General features: G+C 53.0%; 1 protein-coding gene and 1 pseudogene across 1 annotated transcript; one reads left to right on the top strand and one right to left on the bottom strand.

The window, feature by feature from the left end:
- The first annotated feature begins 2003 nt into the window (after positions 1–2003).
- On the top strand, positions 2004–3503 carry LOC106829335 (serine/threonine-protein kinase MARK2 pseudogene; annotated as a pseudogene).
- A 7630-nt stretch (positions 3504–11133) lies between these two features.
- Positions 11134–11742, bottom strand: LOC139041460 (protein FAM246C-like). The gene has a single exon (XM_070493514.1). It carries the CDS (start codon positions 11740–11742, stop codon positions 11134–11136), a length of 609 nt encoding a protein of 202 aa, XP_070349615.1.
- Positions 11743–16721: the final 4979 nt, after the last annotated feature.

The following is a 16721-nucleotide window of genomic DNA, read 5'->3' as shown; positions in this document are numbered from 1 at the left end:
CTCTTAGAACCTTTTTCGATTTAAAGTCCATTTGCTCTCCTGTTAGGATAGGAACCCCAGGTCTCTTTTGGTTACTATTAGTGTGGACTATCTTTTTCCAGTCTCTCATGTTCACCTTTTTCCACTGTAGGCTCTAAAGAGAGTCTTGTAGACAGCAAATAGTGGGATAATGTTTTTCTGTCCATTCTGCCAGTCTGTGCTTTGACTGGAGTGTTTAATGCCTTTACGTTTAAAGGAATTCCTGACAAGGAGGGACTTACCTCTGTCATTTTGTGGTTTGTTTTCTATATGCCTTACAGCTTTTTTTGTCATTCCTGCATGACTGTCTCCTTTCACATTTAGTTGATTTTTGGTAGGGAAACATTTTAGTTACCTTTTCATTTTCTTTTGTGTCTATTCTATACCTTTTTTCTCTCTGGTTACCATGGCATCACACTTAACATCCTAAAGTTATAACACTCTAATGTCAATTTATACCACCTTCGCTTCAGTAACACACAGAAATGTAGCTCCTACACAGCTCGGACTCCACCTCATTTCAGTTATTAACATCTCAAAATTACATCTCTAGGCATTGTATGTCCAAAACCATATATTAATAATTGGTTTTTTTAATCCTTTAGTCTCTTAATGGAGAAAACAAAAAGTGGAGCTACGAACCAAAGTTACAATAGTGCCAGCTTTTATAATCGTCCACCTACTTACTTTGACCAGAGATGTAATTTCCTCGTAAGGCGCTGAGCTGCTGTCCAGCGTCATCTCGTTTCAGCCTGCAGGGCTCCCTTCATTGGAGGCGGGTCTGGTGTAGCGCACTCTCCCAGCCGTGGATTCTATGGGGGCGTCTTAATTCCTCCCTCATGTTTGAAGGACAGTGTTGCCAGATGTAGGATTCTTGGTGGGATTATTTTTTCCTTCAGCACTTGGAGCACATCAACCCACGCCCTCTGGCCTCCAAGGTTCCTGGTGAGAAATCAGCTCATGATCTTACTGGGGCAAATATGCTAAAAGCTCTCTTCCGCTCAGCTTTGTGAACGTTAATGACGTCCCTTCTCATGCCTTACGGGACAGAACGTTTTCCTATAGTGTTATAATATCAGTTAAGTTGTAGGATCATTTTGAGACTAATCAGAGTTTAAGGAAAAGGAATTGAATATTTTAAGTGTAGATATTTTGAGGTCTTTAGAAGCCAAAACTTTAATAAGTTTTGATTTTTAAATTAGAAATGAAAAGGCCACTGAAGCAGCCTACAGATTTTAATTTCTAACAAAGTAAATATCACTCTCTAATATCCCACAAAAATAAAAAGCTCTTTGGGGTCCCTTTTTTTAAGAGTAAAGGGCTCTTGAGACCACAAAGTAAGAAAACCACTGGAGTCTACCCCAGCCATGCCTGGTGCATGTCCTGCTCTGACCTCATAAAGAGCCACTGTGATGGAATTTACAAAAACTCATATTAGGCTCGGCCTTTGGGGCACATGCAGCCCGGGAAGCTTATCTGGTGACCTGTGGAGTTGGTGCGCAGTTAGTTGGTTTTCGCTGTTTTTGTTGCCCCCGATTTTGTTTATTTATTTTTTTATTTACTGCTTTTTTGTTTTTTTATTTGTATTTTGTTTTTTATTTTTGTTTGTTCTCCCTTCTCATTTTTTAATTCTTTTTGGTTTTGTCTCATTTTTCTTTTATTTTTCTCACTTTTTAATTTTTTCCTTTTCTCAATTTTTCTTTGTTATTTTCTCATTTTTTTGTTTTTCCTTTGTTTTTTTGTTCTTTTTCGCGTTTTCTTTAAATTTTTTTAGTATTGTTAGTACAGTTAGTATAGTTAGTATTGTGGGTGTAGTTAGTATCTTTGGGATAGTTAGTGGTACTACTTAGTATAGTTAGGAAGCATAGGTGGCCTCGTTAGTATTGTTAGTATTAGCATAGTATCGTTTTGTTTGTTCCTGTAGTTACTAAGCATAGTTAGCCTGGTTAGTTAGAGTTATAAGTTAGTGTAGATAGGAGGTCACCATGCTTCCGGGCCTTGCGGACACCTCTGCTGGCAGGCAGACCTGCCTTCATGATTACAGGGTCCTGAGGACCCTTGGCGAGGGCTCCTTCGGCAAGGTGAAGCTGGCCCTGCACATCCCCACCGGGACGGAGGTGGCCATAAAGATCATCTCTAAGAAGGAGCAGAGTGCCTCCACTGCCAAGAACCTTCTGTGTGAGGTCCACAGCTTGAAGACACTGCGTCACCCCCACATTGTGGGCCTGCTGGAGGTGATCAGCACGGAGGACACTCTGTTCCTGGTGACGGAATTCGTCAGCGGAGGCGACATGCACGACCACCTGATGAAGCACGGCCCCCTGACAGAGGAGGAGGCACGCGACCGGTTCCGGCAGCTCGTCTCAGCTCTGCAGTACTGCCACCGCCGGGGCGTCGTACACCGGGACCTGAAGCCGGAGAACGTGCTCCTGGACCCGGCGGGGAGCGCGAAGCTGGCCGACTTCGGCCTCTGCAGCCTGGAGTCCGGCCGGCCGCTGAGCACGTACTGCGGCACCATCTACTACGCGGCCCCCGAGGTCCAGCGGCTGGAGCCCTACGACGGCCCCCCGGCCGACGTCTGGAGCCTGGGCGTGCTGCTGCACGTCACGCTCACCGGGTCCCTGCCTTTCCAGGGGGAGGACTTCGGCGCTGTCCGACGGAGCGTGCTCAGCGGGGCCTACTCGCCGCCCCTGCTGCTCTCGCCCGAGTGCGCGCAGCTGCTGAGAGGCATGCTGACCCTCGACCCCGGGAAGAGGAAGACCTTACAAGAGGTGATGGGGGACCCGTGGGTCAACTGGGGCCGGCCGAAGCTGAGGCCACATCGGCCGCTGCCTTGTGACACGAGGGACTCCTGGGTGACAGAGACAATGATAACAATGGGATTTCAGTGGAGTGACATCCAGGAGTCCCTCAGAAAAAGGAGGTATAACCATGCAATGGCCGTCTTCCTGATCCTGAAGGCCCAGAAGCCCCAGGGGGATGGCCACGCCAGCACCGGGAGGTCCCTCCCCTGCGCCGAGGCCAGCAGCTGCAGCTCTTTGCCACCCTGGGCAGCGCAGCTGAGGGCCTCGGCGCGCCCCAGAAGACGCGGTGGCAGTGAGCCTGTTCTGCCCACCTGGCTCCGCGAGGCAGGCTGTCAGCGACCTGAGAAGCAGGAGCCAGGGCTGAAGGCCGCAGAGCCTGCCGGAGCCCTACCCCGCCTGCAGTCGGGCACCGCCACCCCCAGCACAACCCCGCTGCAGGTCCCCAGCCTGGTCCCCTCCACCCCCGGCGCCAGCACCAGCGGTGGGGCCCGGGAGGGCAGCTGCCGAGGAGACTCCCAGCAGGCTGGGCAGCCCAGTGGGGGGGCCCCAGCCTCTCCCTCTGGCCGCAGCCAGGGCCGGGGGGGCGCCGCTCGGAGGCTCCTCAAGGTGCTGCGAGGCCTGTGCTGTTGCCTGCCGAGCAAGATCTGGCACGGCAAGCTGAACAGGGTGCGGCCCAGGTGAGGTCCCTGCAGGTTCCAACCACTGATGGAGGGACATCGAGCCGCACCCCTGCATTCTACACAGAGAGTGAGATGCTGCGCTGCGGAGCCGGCCCCGCGGGGTGGGCATTCGGTGCGAGGTGGAAGCCTTCTGCTGTGAGTGGGAGCAGTGCAAGGACACGCGTGTGGGCACGGACGTGCCGGCCTGAGGCCTTGGTCCAGCGGCCGGCGGAGCTGTGCCGACTGCAGCCGTGCTCTCTGTAGGGATTCAGCTCAGAAGGGGATCTGGCACATCCGTGGCCTTCTGAAGCATTGCGTCCAAACACTCGGTGACCCTAGAGGACGGCCTGGAGGCGCCTGGGGGACACGAGGAGAGGCTACCCTCACTGCAGGCCTGCCCCTCGGCCCCACAGGGGTGAAACCTCAGAGCCGGGACTGCTTTTCCCAGAGCACAACTTCCCTCCCCGTCTAGTCCGGCTCTTCTTCCACGTTGGTGGGAAGACGGACAGGTCTCGATGAGTCCTTGGTTTTCCACGTCTTGTAATAAACTTGATGCTGCAGAAAGATGTGTCAGAGATGCACTGTTTTGCGCCCTCCTTACAGAGAACTGTGGCTGTGCGTGCTCCAGCTTGAGAAACGTGCAGTGATGTAGCACGTGGAGGTAATCAAAACAACTAAATGAGGAAACGACTTAGAATTACTGTCGTGACGAACGCTACGGGGAAAAGGCTGGGAGCCACAGTGCAGGGCAGAAAGGCAGCCACCGCGCGCTAACACTACCTAACGTTTTCAGAAGGACCAAGGGAAACTTCCGATCCTGTGGCCTTTATGACTACAACCAAGAGGTCCAGATAGGGTAACCAAGCCCCGTGGGCCAGCCTGTTGGGGGGTCAGAGGAGTGGCAGGGTGTGGGCCCCCAAAACGGCCTCAGTCACGTCCACGTGCAGCTGAGGTTTCTGACTGTAGCGCAGGCGTTGGGCCTGTCCACTGTGATGACTGCTCCTTTTTATGACAGTGGCATGGAGCAGTCACTCTAAGAGCCCTGATCGAGGGGTGGGCCATTCGGCCAGCTCCAGGTTCCAGGGGAGCTCACAGGGAGCCAGACATCCTGGGGGTCCAGAGGGAGGGTTCCTCTGTGAGGGAGCTTCTGCATGGGCTCCTCAGGAGCCTGAGGACGTCCAGGAGGCTGCCGGCTGCTGCTTGCGAGGTGGCTGCCCTGTGCGGAGTCGTCCCGCATGCTCCCGAGACGGCCCCGGGATGGTCCCAGCATCTGAGCGGGCAGAGGTTTTCCTTCCCTGACTGAGTGCAGGGCCAGGGAAGCAAGAAGAGGGATGGGGATGGGCTGGGAGTCTTGTCACTCCCCTTTCAGGTCCCCCGTTTTGGTTTTCTTTACGATAAACAGCCCAGTGTGTGGGCCTCCAGTGTTGCTCTCCTTGAAATCTGCCCATGGCTCTCATTCCCTTCAGGGCAAGTCCCACCGCCTTACTGGGCTTTTGGGACCCTCTGTGACCTGTCCCCCTGCAGACCTTTTCCCTCCCACCCACTCCTTGCACTTTACTCACATTGAATTCTTCAGTTTCCCACGGATACTCTGCCCATGAGGTTTACTCTCTGGGAAGCCCATATGCTGGGCACTTGGCCAAACTCCATTGGGCTCCCCGAGATGAATCAGACACAGATCCTGCTGGAAGAGCACGGTCCAGCTTGGAAGACAAGATAGGGACCTAACTATAGCACAGTCACCTGCTCACAGGTACAAAAGGACATTCACAGCACAGCACATGCTCACCTGCTGCTGGCACTATCAGGACAGCATCCTGAAGGAGGCAGCGTCTAACAGGGCCCTGGTGCACATGGCTCTGACCACAAGAAATGGAGAGGAGGCATTCCAGACAGAAGGAAGCTGGAGTGTTAGGCACATCCAAGAGAGAGGTGGGGAGTAAGGCTGGGGAGTGGGGGGTCAGACAAGCACCCCTTGTTTCTGGGACCACTTCCACTGGTGCATTTTGCTCTGTGTCTCCAAACTTAAACATCCCCCCAGCTCATGGCCTGGGAAGCAGTCAGCTCTGATAATAGAACGCCCTGCAAATGAGACTTTTTCTCTTCTGTGAGCTTGAGCCTCGGCTGGCTCGCCAGTGGCTGCCTCTGAGCTCCCTTGCTAGTCCAAGCTCAGTTCCACAGCAAGGGCTTTGGGTCTGGTTCTAAGGAGCAGGGGATCAGGAGCAGGGAGCGACGTGATTGGCTTCCACTGGACAAGACGCTTCTGGCTGCCCTTGCACAGTGGGCTCTGGCAGGAGAGTCCTGAGTCGGTGGGGAGCCCCACCAGTGATTTGCCAGCAAATCTCATGAAAAGCACCCACTGGCCCAGGATTTCCAGCTGGTTCCTGAATTAGGAGCCAATTTGCAATTTGTCTGATGGATAATTTTTCAGAAAACATGAACTCAGGGTACGGAGTAGTGGGGTGGTGAGAGGAAACATTAACAGGGGTGTGGCAGAGAGGTCCAGGTGGCTCCCAATGGCATCATCCACTTCTCAGAGCTACCAAACGCCTGACTCCTAGCTGGGCACGTGGCCACCCAGGACACAGAGTTCCCAGCCTCCTCGGCAGTGGGCTGGGCATGTAACCCCCCTCTCCCTCAGGATGGGAAGAAAAGCGACTTGTGCGGCTTCTGGATATTTCCCAGAAGAGAGAAGCAGGCCCTTCTTTCTGCTTCTCCCTCTGTCCTGCTGCCGGGAGCATGAGCCTGAGGCTGGAACTCCATCCTGACAACACTGACAAGGGCAGCTACTCTGGGATGACAGGGTGACAGGACAGAGAGAGGAGCCTCCTGGAGCAGCCCTGCCAGACGAGTGCCGGACCATCTGCATCCAGACTGAGCACGGGAGAGGGGCCAGCTCTGTGCGCCACTCTGCTGTGGGTGCCTTTGTTACAGCAGCTGGACCTTGTCCTGACCAGGTTGACGGTGTTAGAGGGGACTTTCTGTGGGGCTCCCTTGGGTCAGGCTGCTCCCAGGGCCACAGCTGTCTGCAATGTCCAGCTCTCCTTTCCATGGGGTGACAGCCAAGCTCAGCTCCAATCCACTCCCCTCTCGGGGTGCTTCCCTGGAAATCTAATGCATGAAGGTCGATGCCCCCGAGTAAACAGGTCTGGAGCTGGTGTCTCTCAGGGAGTTCTCTTGTTCTGTCCTCCCAAACTGTGCACCCCCACTCTCTCCCAAAGATGCCCCTTGTTCTGAAATGGGTTGGGCCAACTCTTTCCCTGCTACTATCTGCAGATTCTCATTACATAACTCAGGGAATGCGCCAGCTCCCATGTGGTGTAACTGGATTATTGTTAGAAAGATGAGTTTGGAACTGACAAAGTCTCTGCTACACTCACAAGATGAAAAGCTGGATTTGAAAAACCAACCAAACTCTAGTGGCAGCGGGAGGGCAGAGCCTGGACTCGGTCAAGCCTTGGCCTGAGCTCACCGTCTGGGGAGAGAGATGTTCAGGACGTCCCAGGGGTCTGTCTTGTCCGTGGAATTTCTGATTTGCCCTCTACTCTTATGGAGCCTCCAATTTTATGGCGAAAAGGAACTCTAGCATATAGGGGCACGAGGCTATCCCAGTGTCTGGGCCCTGCCCTGGGGGATAAGGGCAGGGGGACCATGGCCCTGAATATGCCTGTCCCATAGAGGAGGTAGTTGGCGTGTGGATGGCCCCCGGGTTGGTTTGTGTTTGAAAAGTGGGCCCAAGAGGGAGGGCTCTTCATGGGAGTGGGGGAGGGGCAACAAGGGAGGCAGGAGGCTGAGTCAAGGGGATTCAGGACAAGGCGTGTCCTGTGTATGCATGCAGGATGGTTGTTAAAGCACCAGGTTTACAGAAGCTAGAAACATGGTCCAGACAAGGGCTCAGCTCCAATGTCCCCTCCTCAGAGGAGCCTTCCCGGCATGCTCCATGCACAGTGACAGCCTCCCCGCTCCAGTCTCCCTGCCATCGCCCCTTCATTCCCCTCTCAGCCTTCAGGGCCCGGCCCCTGCTCAGCACCCCACCCTGACTCTACCCACCCAGAGGGAAGTCCTCACAGGATAGAGAAAGACAAACTCTGTATGACTCCATTCATATGTGGAAGATAAACACATGGACAAAGAGAACAGATAAGTGGTTACTAGGGGACGGGGCGGGGGGGGGGAGGCCCAAAGGCTGAAGTGTTGCACCTATAACATGACTGACAAATAATAATGTACAGCTGAAATTTCACAAGGTTGTAAACTCTCATAACCTCAATTAAAAAAAACGAAGGATTATATACCATGATCAACTGGGATTTATTCCAGGGATGCAAGGATGTTTCAACTCCACAAATCCATCACCATGATACACCACATTAACAAATGAAGACTACAAATCACATATCATTTCAATAGACGCAGAGAAGCACTTGACAAGATTCAGCATGGATTTATGATAAACACTCTCAATAAAATTAGTATAGAAGGAAAATACCTCAATATAATAAAGGTCATATATGACAACCCATAGCCAACATCATACTCAATGGTGAAAACCTGAAAGCCATCCCCTAAGAACAGCAACAAGACACGGGTGCTCATTCGTGCCACTCCCATTTGACACAGTACTAGAAGTCCTAGCCAGAGCAATTAGGCAAGAAAAAGAAATCAAAGGGATCCAAATTGGAACCAAAGAAGTAAAACCGTCACTATTTGCAGATGACACAGCTTTATACATAGAAAACCCTAACAAATCCACCAGAAAACTACCAGAAATAATCAACAACTACAGCAAAGTTGCAGGGTACAAAATCAATTCACGAAAATCAGTTGTGTTTCTATACACTAACAACAAACTAGCCGAAAGAGAACTCAAGAATACAATCCCACTTACAATTGCAACAAAAATAATAAAGTACCTAGGAATAAATTTAACCAAGGAAGTGAAAGACCAAGCATGCTGAAAACTATAAGACATGGTTGAGAGAAATAGAAGAAGACACAAAGAAATGGAAAGATATTCCATGCTCACGGATTGGAACAATTCACATAGTTAAAATGTCCATACTACCTAAAGCAATCGACAGCATCAATGCAATTCCAATCAGAATTCCAACGACATTTTTCATGGAAATAGAAGAAAGGATCCTAAAATTTATATGGAACAACAAAAGACCACAAATAGAGCAATCCTGAGAAAAAAGAACAAAGCTGGAAATATCACACTCCTTGATTTCAAAATATATCACAAAGCTATAGTAATCAAAACAGCATGTACTGGCAGAAAAACACACACACATATCCATGGAACAGAACTGAGAGCCCAGAACTAAACCCACACATCTATGGACAGCGAATTTTTGACAAAGGAGCCAAGAACATACAAAGGAAAGTCTCTTCAATAAACAGTCTTGGGAAAACTGGACAGCCACATGCAAACGACTGAAAGTAGGCCATTTTCTTATACCATACACAAAAATTAACTCAAAATGGATTAAAGACTTGAACGTAAGACATGAAACCATAAAACTCCTAGAAGAAAACACAGGCAGCATGCTCTTTGGTGTTGGTCTTAGCAGCATCATTTTTAATATGTCTCTGCAGGCATGGGAAACAAAGAAAAAATAAACAAATTACATCAAACTAAAAAGCTCCTGCAAGGCAAAAGAAATCAGCGAGAAAATGAAAACATAACACACCAGTTGAGAGATGATATTTGCAAATCATATATCTGATAAGAGGTTAATATCCAAAATATATTAAAAAACCCATACAACTTAACAACAAAAAAACCACCTCAGCGAAAAATGCGCAGAGGATATAAACACACATTTTTCCAAAGGAGACATACAGCTGGCCAACATGACATGAAAAGATGTTCAACAGCACTAATTATAGGGAAATGCAAATCACACCACAGTGAGATGCCACCACACACCCGTCAGAATGGTTATTATTAAAAAGACAAGAAACAGTAAGTGTCGGTGAGGATGTGGAGAAACGGGATCCCCAGCACACTGCTCCTGCCACTGTGGAAAACACTATGGAGAGTCCTCAAAAGATCAAAAATACCTGATCTAGCTATTTGACTGCTGGGGATTTATCCAAAGAACACTGAAACACTAATTCAAAAAGATACATGCACCCTATGTTCATTGCAGCATTGTTCACAATAGCCAAGACTTGGAAGCAACCTGTGTCCATCAACAGATGAATGGATAAAGAAGATGTGAGATAAACAAACAATAAACCCAGTTAGAAAAAAATGAGATCTTGCCATTTGTGACAACGTGGATAGACCTCGAGGATAATATGCCAAGTGAAATAAGTGAGATGGAGAAAGACATTTACTGTATGATTCCACTCATATGTGAAAGATAAACAAACACATATGGGGCCGGCCTGTGGCCAAGTGGTTGACTTCGCGCACTCTGCTTCAGTGGCCCAGAGCTCCGCCAGTTTGGATCCCGGGCGCGGACCTAGCACGGCTCATCCAGCCATGCTGAGGTGGCGTCCCACATAGCACAACTGGAAGGACCTGCAGCTAGAAAATACAACTATGTACCGGGGAGTTTGGGGAGAAGAAGAAGAAGAAGAAGAAAAAGATTGGCAACAGATGTTAGCTCAGGTCCAATCTTTAAAAATAAAACACACACACACAGATCTGGAGAACAGATTGGTGGTCACCAGAGGGGACGGGGGAAAGGGGCGCGTGTGTACAGAGTTGGATGGCACCTAGACTTGGCGGTGAACATGATGCAGTCTACACAGAAGTCGAAATATGATGTACGCCGGAAATTTATATCTTCTGAACCATGTGACCTCAATTTAAAAAAAAATACAACATATACTCTATTGGCCCCCGTGTCTATCTAGCAGGATCTGCAGGCTGCTCACGAGTCCTCCTCACACCATACTACGTTTCCCTAGCTCCCTTGCAGTCACTTTAGGCCATGTGGCCGGGTTCTGGCCACTGGAATATGGGAGGAAGTAGCATATGCTGCCTCCCCCTACCCCCAAATGTCCCACTCAATCTTCCTCTCACAGCTGGAAGTGGGGGGGGGGGGGGCAAGGAGCTGACCGAGTCAGAAGTCGGCCTAGCCCAGGGCCCAAGTCATCTTCTGGGGCAGCCGCCCAGACTCGCCTCGCAAACACATCACACCACGCAGTGAGCAAGAAATAAACTTCTCTCTGTTAAGCGACTGAGATTTGGAAGGTTCTGGCACTGCAGCTAGTGTGCGCTCTAACAGACGCGTATAAAAGACACGTGGAGAGACGATCCACTCACAACAGTAGACACCTGAAGAACAGAAGGGACGGCCCCAAACTCGGCTGAGGCTCCCGAGCATCCGGCCACAAAGCTTGTAGGAGGGGCCGAGCGAATTCAGACCCTGGACGGGCTTCAGTACCATTTCGCGGCTCGCTCTCCGAGGATGGAGGACCGCACTGAAACCCTGGGCACATCAGCTTCATGGTAGCTCATTTCTGTTTAGACCTGGAAAGTCAATTACGCACACAGAACTCACGGAGCGTTGTACTAAAAACACACAGCCTGCTCTCTGAAAGGTACAAAAGCCAGCTTGCAGGTCCCCGGCACCCAGCGGCCACGAGGAAACCTAGAGGACAGCGCTGGCGCCATCTCGTGTCTAGGATGGAGATCAGCAGCGGAGCAGAGGGGCGCAGGGGCGCACAGCCGCGGGGGAGAGGGGCGAAGGCAGGCGCTCCTTAAATCGGGGACGCAGGGGAGGTGCAACTGGGGGTGGGGGGGCCGGGGGCTCCGAGGGGCGGACGGCCCCCGGGGCGAGCCAGCGCGTCCAGAGCGGCTCCGCCGCAGGGAGGCGGGTCCGACGCCGCGCTCGCCGCCCGAGTCCCGAGGCCGCGGAGGAGCCGCCCTCCTGGAACACGCGGGGCCGGTGCTGCCGCCGCACGGCCCCATCCCCCGCCGGAGCCGCGCCCGCTTCTGTCACAAGTTGAAAGGCGCCCCTTGCCCGTGTCAGGGACTTCACGACAGTCTGACGGGGCAGCCCCCGTGCGTCCCGGGCGCCGTCCGCGCACAGGGAGGGGCCGGGCGTCGTGGCCGAGCGGCAGCACCGGCCGCATCCTCCGGCGACGCCGGGAGGCCCTGAGCGGCCGCCCCCGCGGACGGCTCCTCCGCTGCCCGGCCGGGAAGCCCCCGCCGCTTCCTGGGAAACGCGGACTCGGGACCAGGGCCCACCACCGTCCGCTGGGTCGCACACTGACCCTATGGGCCCCCCGGGGTGCAGCATCCGCCACGCAGGGGCCAGGAAAACGCTCTGAATCACGCGAGGGACAATTACGCTCCAGAAAAGCCGAGTCCTGCAAGCGACGTCCCCGGACCCCTCCCAAGGGAACCAGCTCGGGGGACTCCCGCGGGAGAAGTAACATCCAGTCTCACTGGGAGACCGAAGTCGCCTCCCCCCCCCCCACAAGGGGAGGGCTTCAGAAAGACTGCGCTCGCTGGCGTCCCCTGCCTCCCTCCACTGTCCTACTGTACAAATGGGGAGACTGAGGCCCCCACAGGAAAAGACTCTTGAGGCTACTTCACAGGTTCGGGAAACCAAGCGCCCTGCTTTCCAGCTGGTGTGGAAGGGCGAGTCCAGAGGCGACGCACCGTAGAACATCCAGGGCAGCCTCACGGCCACACGCTCCTACGGCCTCTGCAGAGCCCGCCCGCTCGGCCCGCCCGCTCGGCTCCGCTCGGCTCCACTCGGCCCACCGGCTCGGCCCCGCTCGCTTCCGCTCGGCCGTGTTCGGTTCCACTCGGCTTCACTCGGCCCCGTTCGTCCCCGCCCGGTTCCGTTCGGCTCCACTCGGCCCCGCTCCGCGGCGCTTGGCCCACCTGCTTCGCCTGTTTCAGCGGGCTTTTAGGGTAGATTCGCCCGGTCGCCTGGCCTCGCTGCTTGGTCGTTTGTAGCTTCGGGTTGTGTCCGGCACAGCTCGGCTCCACCAGGCCCGCCTCGCTCCCTTCTTCAGTCACCTACCAAGCGCCCCTGCACCTGCCAACCCGTCACCCACCGGCCTGCCCTGGGGGAGTCTCTCCCACACGACCCCACGGGCCTCTCTCAGGGTTTCCGTCATCGCGGAGGCTGAGGGAGGGCCCCGGGCTCGAGCATCTGGAGCCCTTGGCGTCGCGTCCAAGCCCCCACATCGCGACTGGATGACCTTGGGGCGGGCCTCTCCCCTCTGAGTCTCAGCCTCTCCATATGCAAAATGAAGCTGCTGCTGATCCCGCTCTCCCGGGGCTGCTGGGAGCACGAGGGGGCCGGGGAGCACGTGCGGAGCTCAGCAGAGTGTGCACGCAGAGGAGAGCCCCGGGCTGCGTCCTCTGGGGATCGCAGAGGACCGCAGGGGCGGGCGTGTCTGCAGGTGACCTGGCCCTCTGCTTCTCTCTGGCTGCGCGGCTTCCAGCAGGTCGCCTAGACGCCCCGGGCCGTTTCCTCTCCGTGACACGGGCAGGGCTCCTTGGCAAACAAGAACGGGCTGTGCTCGCCCTGCCCTCCAGCCCGAGACACCTCAGAGCGAGGCTGCACCCTGTCTGCTCCAGCCCCCGTGCTTCGGAAGGCTGGACTGGGGGAAGGCGAGCCGCTTCGAATGACCCTGAGCGTAACTGAGACTCTTCCCCACACCTTTATGAGCCTGGAACTCAACCGACACGGGGCAGTAGCTGGATCCTTGAGTTGCGGGCTGCACAAACTGAATTTGCCAATTTAAATAAAAACAATTGTTGGAAAGATACGGGGGAGATAGCGGATGAAGGGAAGCCTGAAGACAAAGGTCAGCAAAGAGGAAGCTGGGCTGTCTCTGAACACTCCCCCTGGACACTGCTGCTGTGTGAAGGCACTCCAGCCCTGTCCTATGTCTGACTGGGCTGTCACTCTCAGACTCTGTGTGTCCCGAGAGAGGGTCTGATTAATGGGGGAGGTGTCAGGAAATGCTTCCCATTGCAGTAGGTTTTGAAGGATGAATAGAAACTTGCCAAACGGAAGGAAACGACCTTCCTTCCAGGTAGGAGCAGCAAGCACAGGGCATGTCCCTCACAGGGCAGGGAGGTTGGGGTCCTTTCAGAATTCTGCTTGCCACACTCTGCCAGGGGCTTTCCTGGTCATCTTACTTGATGCTCACAAAAACCCTACAAAAATACGTGTTATTAATTTTTTGGAAAATGATTTTATTTCCCTCATTAAAAATGCTAAATGCTTTCATAAAGAATTCAAGCTATACAGCAAAATGCTGCAAAAATGGCGGCAGGGTGGTGGGAAATCTCTGTAAATTCTAGTACCCCAAATACCCAGGATTAATATTAGGCAACATCATCCCAAGTATCTTTCTAGTTATATGGCAGGAGGCAGGAGAGAAGGAAGGAAGGGAGGAGAGAAGGAAGGAAGGGAGGGTAGAAGGAAGGAAGGAAAGAAAAGATGCAATTTTATAAAGTGGGATCACACTATACATTCTAAATTTTAAAATAAAATATATGGAGCTTCTTTATGCTTGGATTTAACAAAAGGAAAAGAATTTAAGTGAATAAGAGCAGTTGCTAACTTTGTTTTGTTACCACAAGAGATATTTCCTGCAAGACCCCCGCCCCCAAGATTGTGAAGAACATTAAGAGGTTGAAGGTCATTTATTTTCTTAAATTACATGTTTCGCTCTTAGCTCTATTTTTCCCTATTATGAAGGATGGGGAAAAAGTCCTTCACACTCTCTTCCGTGCCCACGCCCAACATTCTGCTGTTGGGTTGGGCTGGTTTTGTAATGCCAAGGTCCAGAATCTGCACATGTACTGCCACCTCCCTTCCGTTGGATGCTTGGTCCCAGTTCTGGGTTAATTTGGAAGCATTGCTCACCTCTAGTCCTGTCATCTTGGCTTTCCCCTCTCTGAGTTCCTTGGTTAGATTTAGCTCTTGGTTGGCGTAGCCCCAGTTTACAAATGTGAGCACTGAGGCTCGTTCAAAGACACTTTGCCCGTGACTGATCAGTGCAGGAGTGAAGACTCAGAGACGGTACCGAGGAATCGTGGGCTTTTGGACTCAGGGCTTGGCGTCTGGATAAGGAGCAAGTCACTCTCTCTTCTGGAACCTTCTGGGGAGGCCAGAGGAGCTTGGACAGGACACAGGGCTAACTCTTCCTCCAGGGGCCAGATTCAGAGCTGGGCAGGCTTCCTGTGGTGCCTCTGACCCAGCCCCAGAGGTCCTTGGAGGGAATTAGTGACAGGCTGCTTGTCTTCTTGTCCCAGATTTATCTGGAGCCTGAGGACTGTGGACAGCAAGTGGGACAATGAGGAAGCCCAAAGCATCTGCTTTCCTTCTACCAGAAACAAAAATTCCCAACCAGGGGCCTAAACACTGAGAAGCTCATTTTCCTTTCCGTTGGCGAAAAGAAAAGAAAGCCCAGAGGTGGGCAGTCTGGGCTGCAATGGCATGACCCAGGATCCTTCTTATTTTCCATTCTTGTTTTCTCACAATTGCGGCCAGAGGATGGGGAAGAAGGGAAAACCCAAGGGACTAAAAGCCCAGTGACTTCCACCTACGTCTGGTGGGCCAGAACAGAGTTGCGGCCACTCCTGGCTGCAAATGATGCTGGGAAATGTAGTTTTTAAAGTCTGTCAAAAGACAGGAGCTTCATCTGCATGATAAGTGCTATTTCTTCATCACTTTTTAATCTACACTAATGATAACAGCTACATTTATTGCTTTATAGATATTTGTTGGCAGTGCAAACTGTGGGTCAGGCGCACAGCTAGCTGTTGAGTGCACAGTGGTGAAATAAATACACAAGGGTCTGTCCTCACACGGCTCGCTTGGGTCTCGTACATGCAAAGCACCTGATATCTGTCACTCCAGTGTCCATAATGGCACTGAGAAGTGAGTAGTAGTATCCCCATCATAGGGACGAGTAAGTGGAGGTTCTGAGGGGCTAATAGCTTATTCAGGTCCCGTAATTGTATAGCAGAGCCAGGAGTCAAACCCATGTTGGTCTACACCAAAGCTTTAGCTTCTCTGAACGCTTCCACACCAGTGGTTTCTGTTCCTGGCTGCCCCCAATGCCTGGGACCTACCCCTCAGAGATTCTGATTTAGTCGGTTGGAAGTAAAGCCCTGGCATCAATATACTTGCATAATCTTATTTAATCCTCACAACTGGAGATGGAGGTATTTTTCTATTTAAAATCAAGGAAATGAAGATCCAGAGAGGTAGATTCATTTGCGCAAAGTCACACAGCAAGTCCACAGTGGAGCTGGGATGTGTATCCATATCTCTTCACTTTCTCCAAAGAGCTGTCCTTGGCTCCAGAGAAAGGCGGTTTCCATAAAGTTGAGGGGTACCCCGGGCAACCCCTCTGCCCCAGCCCAGAAGCTTCTCTGAGCATGTGTGGACCTGAGGGACAGGGCACCACGTGGCAGCTGGGTGATAACCCGCCAGGCCCTGCCAGGATGTGGGGCGGAAGCCCAGCCCTCTGAAGGCAGAGGTGTGGCTGTGCTGGGGTGGGGGCCGGACGTGGGGATGCACTTTTTCCCCAGCACAACAAGCTGTGGGCTTCCTCCTCCCCGGCTGAGCCCTGCCTGATATGTCAGGCCCAGAATGGGTCACTAGCCAGGGACTGGAGGGCTGGCAGGCGGGCAGTGGCCCAGGGCCAGTCCCCAGAGGAAGTCACGTGGCGCGGGTCACAGGCCTGACCCAGGCACAGTGAAGGGAGGGAGATATTTCAGGCCTGAGAGGAAGGGCCCCGCCCACGAGGTGAATCGGCCTGGACAGATCATCCTGAGGAAGACCTTGGGGGTGGAACTGTGATAAGCACCCCCTCCCAAGGTGGCTGGGAGCCACGGTCAGCTGGCCTGGTGTGGGTGCCGTGCTCAGATGTGTCTGAGGACGCCCATGCGCTCCAGGTGCTTTCCAGGAGCAGCCTCTCGGGGCCTTGCTGCCCGAGGACGAGCACGTCCGCTTGAAAGGTGAGGAACCCGAGCCTGCAGACGAGTCTCTTGCTTGGGAGCTGGGAGTTGAAGCGGGAGTGTGCCCTCCTGTTGCTGCCAACTTGCCTGCCCAAAGCGGGAGCTCAGATGCCACTGCCCTCCCGTCCCGTGCACCCTGCGTGGATGTGATGTCTCCCAGATCAAACACCCGGGCTGTAGACTCCATGGCAAACCAGGCTCCAGGTCTCACGCTTGCTTCTGGGTGAGGCACTGGACTTGTCCAAACTCTTGTTGTATGAACAGGAAGGACAGAGTCCA

The sequence above is a fragment of the Equus asinus genome, chromosome 21 (assembly GCF_041296235.1).
Source record: "Equus asinus isolate D_3611 breed Donkey chromosome 21, EquAss-T2T_v2, whole genome shotgun sequence".
Lineage (NCBI taxonomy): Eukaryota > Metazoa > Chordata > Mammalia > Perissodactyla > Equidae > Equus > Equus asinus.
The sequence above is the reverse complement of the archived record's forward strand: the minus strand, read 5'-3'. Positions and strand labels throughout refer to the sequence as shown.